Source organism: Sapajus apella, unplaced genomic scaffold (genome assembly GCF_009761245.1).
Source record: "Sapajus apella isolate SASKATOON/1434 unplaced genomic scaffold, GSC_monkey_1.0 scaffold106, whole genome shotgun sequence".
NCBI classification, from domain to species: domain Eukaryota; kingdom Metazoa; phylum Chordata; class Mammalia; order Primates; family Cebidae; genus Sapajus; species Sapajus apella.
The window spans coordinates 2,620,865-2,626,190 of NW_022437046.1; the positions used below are offsets into that span (position 1 = coordinate 2,620,865).

Below are 5,326 nucleotides of genomic sequence, written 5' to 3' on the forward strand. Positions count from 1 at the left end.
TGTGTGTGTGTGTGTGTGTGTGTGTGTGTGTGTGTGTGTGTGTGTGTACTGTAACAAAAGGGAGGAATATCTTTTGGCAGACCTACATAAACATTTCTTTACCTACTATCTCTTATCTATATTATTTTTCCCATACATTTCTCCCCAGAATGTGTGTGTAATGTAACAAAAAGGGAGAGTACCTTTTTGCAGCCCTACATAAACATTTCTTTACCTACTATCTCATATTTATATTAAGTATTTCTCCCATACATTTCTTGTGTGTGTGTGTGTGTGTGTGTGTGTGCGCACGCATGCGTGTGCATGTATAACGTAAAAAGGAAGAGTACCTTTTTGCAGCCCTACATAAACATTTCTTTACCTGCTATCTCATATCTATATTACATGAAGAAAAGCCTGAGAGAATGTGTGTGTGTGTGTGTGTCTGTGTAATGTGACAAAAAGGAGGAATATCTTTTTGCAGCCCTACACAAAAATTTCTTTATCTACTATCTCATATCTATTTAACAGAAAGAAAAGCCTGAAAATAAGCATCAAGTTCTTGCATCATGATAAAGTTGCTTCCAAGCTTACGAAAAAAAAAAAGGTTTTTTTTTTTTTGAGACAGAGTCTTATTCTTGTTGCCCAGGCTGGAGTGCAGTGGCGTGATCTTGGCTCACTGCAACCTCCTGCTCTCAGCTTCAATCGATTCTCCTGCCTCAGCCTCCCAAGTAGCTGGGATTACAGGCGCCCGCCACCACGCCTGACTAATTTTTGTACTTTTAGCAAAGACTGGGTTTCGTCATGTTGGCCAGGCTTGTCTTGAACTCCTGACCTCGGGTGATCCTCCTGCCTTGGCCTCCCAAAGTGCTGGGATTACAGGAGTGAGCCACCACGCTCAGCCGCTTTTAAATTTGAAGAAGTGACATGCTATACATCAAAACATAAAAGAGAACATTCTGGAAAAAAACAAATCTAAGAAATAACACTGAAAATAAAATGTTTTTGGATACAGGTCTCAAAATACTGCATTTAAGATATTCACAGATTTAGGTGACAAGAATCTCTTCAAGGGGTAGTGGCTAGAATACAGATTTTGCATTGTATTTAAAGAGAACATTCCAAAGGATGGAAGACAAAAATCCAACAAGTAATTTACACATTTACACATTACGTGTGTGTGTGTGTGTGTGTGTGTGTGTGTGTGTGTGTGTGTCAGAGAGAGAGAGAGAGAGAGAGACAGAGTTTCGCTTTTGTTGCCCAGGCTGCAGTGCAGTGGTGTGATCTCAGCTCACTGCAACCTCCCCGCCGCTCTCAAGGTTTAATCAATTCTCCTGCCTCAGCCTCCCAAGTAGATGGGATTACAGGCGCCCGCCACCACGCCCAGCTAATTTTTTTTAATTTTTAGCAAAGTTGGGGTTTCATCATGTTGGCCAGGCTGGTCTCAAGCTCCTGACCTCAGGTGATCCACCCACCTTGGCCTCCCAAAGTGCTGGGATTACAGGCGTGAGCCACCACACCCGGCCCACATTACCTCTTTGTAGTCAGTCACTTTGATACACATCCTACTCTGACAAAAAAAAAAAATCTTGAAGTTCACAAATTGAAATATTTTTGAATGCCTTAAGAGTGGCATTTAGAAGGTCTTTAGCAGCTTTAATTTCTTCATAAAAATTAAAGCTCTTTGTTTTCATTTTTCCAAATCAAAATGACTGCCAAGTACTACTCTAATAAAGAGTTTTTCTCAACAACTGTAACTATCTTTGGTAAATTTGCTAAGCATTTCTCATGGTGACAATCATTGATTATAACTCTGATCACAGTTTCCTAACCTGGAATGTTGCAAAAAAATGCACACTGAAAATATTACTCACTGTTCGATCCTCCAAGTACATTGTTTTTGATAAAAAGTCGATGCCAATTGTTGCCTGTAAAACAAAACAAAGACGTTAACAAATAATAGTAGTTTAATGTGACCAGTAGTTTAAGATTCAAATGGGATCCATGATTGTGGAAGAAATAATGAACAAACCAATACAACATAGCCAATTAAGGACAAACAAAATTTGAAGTGATAATGGTTTCCATGTATTCAGCACTTGCTTCATGTTGGAGATTGTGTTCTAAGCCTTTTGTTTTGTTTTTGTTTTTTTTGAGATGGAGTTTTGCTTTTGTTGCCCAGGCTGGAGTGCAGTGGCTCGATCTCGGCTCACGGCAGCCATCACCTCCTAGGATCAAGCGATTCTCTGACCAAGTAGCTGGGATTACAGGCATGCAACACCACATCCAGCTAATTTTTTGTATTTTTAGTACAGATGAGGTTTCTTCATGTTGGTCAGGCTGGTCTTGAACACCCAACGTTAGGTGTTCCACCCACCTCAACCTCCCAAAGTGCTGCCATGAGCCATTGCGCCCAGCTGTTTTAAGCCTTTTACATGATCATCCCTAATCTTTATACATTCCTGCCAGGTAGTTTTTTCTCATCCCTATTTTTCTCATTTTACAAATAGTAAGACAATGACAACTTTAGTTTAAATATTTGTATTTGAACTCTAGTTTGAATATCTGATTGCTCCCCACTCAGAATGGCACATATTTGCCTCAACAGCAGTTCTATAAAATATTGCTGATATAAACAACTATTCTGCCTGACCTCCTACATAGTGGTTTGTCAACTGTCCTGATGCCAGACAGCCAGAGACTCACAAACATTATAACCTTCCATAAAAGACATGATTTTTCCAATATAAAATATAAGTCACTAGGTAAGGAAAATAAGTTTTCCTCTCTACCACACAATGACAGCTTCCTTCTGTGGTGAAAATACATGTAAAGTTCTGTGCCTAGCTGCTGTTTTCCCTATGAAAAGAAAATGGTGAAATAATAAGAGAAGATAAAGAAGGCAGACTAGAAAAAAGAAGGGAAAAAAAGAATCCAAAATTAATTAGGGGAGATAAAGAAAAAGAATGGAAGAAAGAAAAATGATTCAAGAAAGGGGAAAGGGCCGGGCGCAGTGGCTCAAGCCTGTAATCCCAGCACTTTGGGAGGCCAAGGTGGGTGGATCACGAGGTCAAGAGATCGAGACCATCCTGGTCAACATGGTGAAACCCCGTCTCTACTAAAAATACAAAACATTAGCTGGGCATAGTGGGCGTGCCTGTAATCCCAGCTACTCAGGAGGCTGAGGCAGGAGAATTGCCTGAACCCAGGAGGAGGAGATTGCGGTGAGCTGAAATCGTGCCATTGCACTCCAGCCTGGGTAACAAAAGCGAAACTCCGTCTCAAAAAAAAAAAAAAAGGGGGGGGGAAGTTGATATGGACTCTATTTTAGAAGTTTAATCATCTCATTAATAAATGTTTGTGTGCAAATATGCTATGTATGTATGTGTGTGTGTGTGTACATACATATTTTTCCCCTAACTACCTCTGTGCCCCATTCCTTAAAACAGAAACTAGTTGAGACTGTGCATTTAAAATATGAGTTATTAAGAATTTTAAATTCTTTTTTTTTTTTTTTTTTGAGACGGAGTTTCACTCTTGTTACCCAGGCTGGAGTGCAATGGTGTGATCTCGGCTCACCGCAACCTCCGCCTCCTGGGTTCAGGCAATTCTCCTGCCTCAGCCTCCTGAGTAGCTGGGATTACAGGCACACACCACCATGCCCAGCTAATTTTTTGTATTTTTAGTAGAGACGGGGTTTCACCATGTTGACCAGGATGGTCTCGATCTCTTGACCTCGTGATCCACCTGCCTCGGCCTCCCAAAGTGCTGGGATTACAGGCTTGAGCCACCACGCCCGGCCCGGCCTAAGAATTTTAAATTCTTAAACAAACAAAAATTAGATCAGAAAAGTGGTCCATCCAATTGGGGATTTTATTTCTGTTGGCAGAAAAATAGAACTCTGTGTGTGTGATAGTTGAATTCTCACAAGATCTGATGGTTTTACAAGGGGCATTCCCCTCTCTACGCTCTGTGCTTCTCCTTGCTGTCACCATGTGAAGAAGGACATGCTTGCTTCCCCTTCTGCCATAATTGTAAGTTTCCTGAGGCCTCCCCAGTCATGTGGAATTGTTTTTCTTTTATAAACGACCCAGTCTCAGGTATGCCTTTATCAGCAGTATTAGAACGAACTAATACATGTGTCTTCTTTAATTTCTTCCAGCAGTGCTTTGTATAGTCTTATGCTGTTTGTTAAATTTGTTCCTAAGTATTTTATTCTTTTCTGATGCTTCTGCAAATAATTTTTTTTTTTTTTTTTGGAATGGAGTCTTGCTCTGTCACCCAGGCTGGAGTGCAGTGGCACAATCTCGGCTCACTGTAACCTCCACCTCTCTGGTTCAAGCAATTCCCCTGCCTCAGCCTCCTGAGTAGCTAGGATTACAGATGTATGCCACCACATCCAGCTAATTTTTTAGTATATTTAGTAGAGACGGGGTTTCACCATGTTAGCCAGACTGGTCTTGAACTCCTGACCTCAGGCAATCTGCCTACCTTGGCCTCCCAAAGTGCTGGAATTACAGGCATGAGCCACCACGCCCAGCCTGCAAATAAAATTTAAATAACATTTGTATTATCTTATTTTTGGAGACAGGGTCTCACTTCTGTTGCCCAGGCTAGCATACAGGGGTGTGATTTTGGCTCATTGCAGCCTCAACTTTCTGGCTCAAGCGATGCTCTAGAGTAGCTGGGACTACAGGTGCATGCCACCACACCCCAATAATTTTTGTATTTTTTTGGTAGAGACAAGGTTTTGCTATGTTGTCTAGGCTGGTCTGAAACTCCTAGGCTCAAGAGAACTTCCCCTATTGGCCTTCCAAAGTGCTGGGATTATAGGCATGAGCCACTATGCCCTGCCTAGAGATAATATCTTTATATGACAAACCAATGCAGTGTTGGTAAGTCTTCACACATTTTCACATATATTCAAGAATAAGGCCGGTCTCAGTGGCTGATGCCTGTAATCTCTGCACTTTGGGAGGCCGAGGCAGAGGGATCACCTGAGGTCAGGAGTTCGAGATCAGCCTTACCAATAAGGTGAAATGCCGTCTATACTAAAAAATACAAAAATTAGCTGGGTGTCGTGGCAGGTGCCTGTAGTCCCAGCTGCTTGGAAGGCTAAGACGGGAATTGCGGCCGGGCGCGGTGGCTCATGCCTATAATCCCAGCACTTTGGGAGGCCGAGGCGGGTGGATCACGAGGTCAAGAGATCGAGACCATCCTGGTCAACAAGGTGAAACCCCGTCTCTACTAAAAATACAAAAATTAGCTGGGCATGATGGTGTGTGCCTGTAGTCCCAGCTACTCGGGAGGCAGAGGTTGCGGTGAGCCGAGATCGTGCCATTGCACT

General features: G+C 42.2%; 1 protein-coding gene across 2 annotated transcripts in view; it reads right to left on the reverse strand.

Annotated features, from left to right (window-relative positions):
• Positions 1 to 5,326, reverse strand: part of RAB6A (RAB6A, member RAS oncogene family) — a 102,804-nt gene that overhangs the window by 46,261 nt on the left and 51,217 nt on the right. For both annotated transcript variants that reach the window (XM_032259023.1, XM_032259024.1), the window contains exon 3: positions 1,854 to 1,907. In XM_032259023.1, the coding sequence (XP_032114914.1) occupies positions 1,854 to 1,907 (54 nt within the window). The remainder of the gene's footprint in view (positions 1 to 1,853; positions 1,908 to 5,326) is intronic.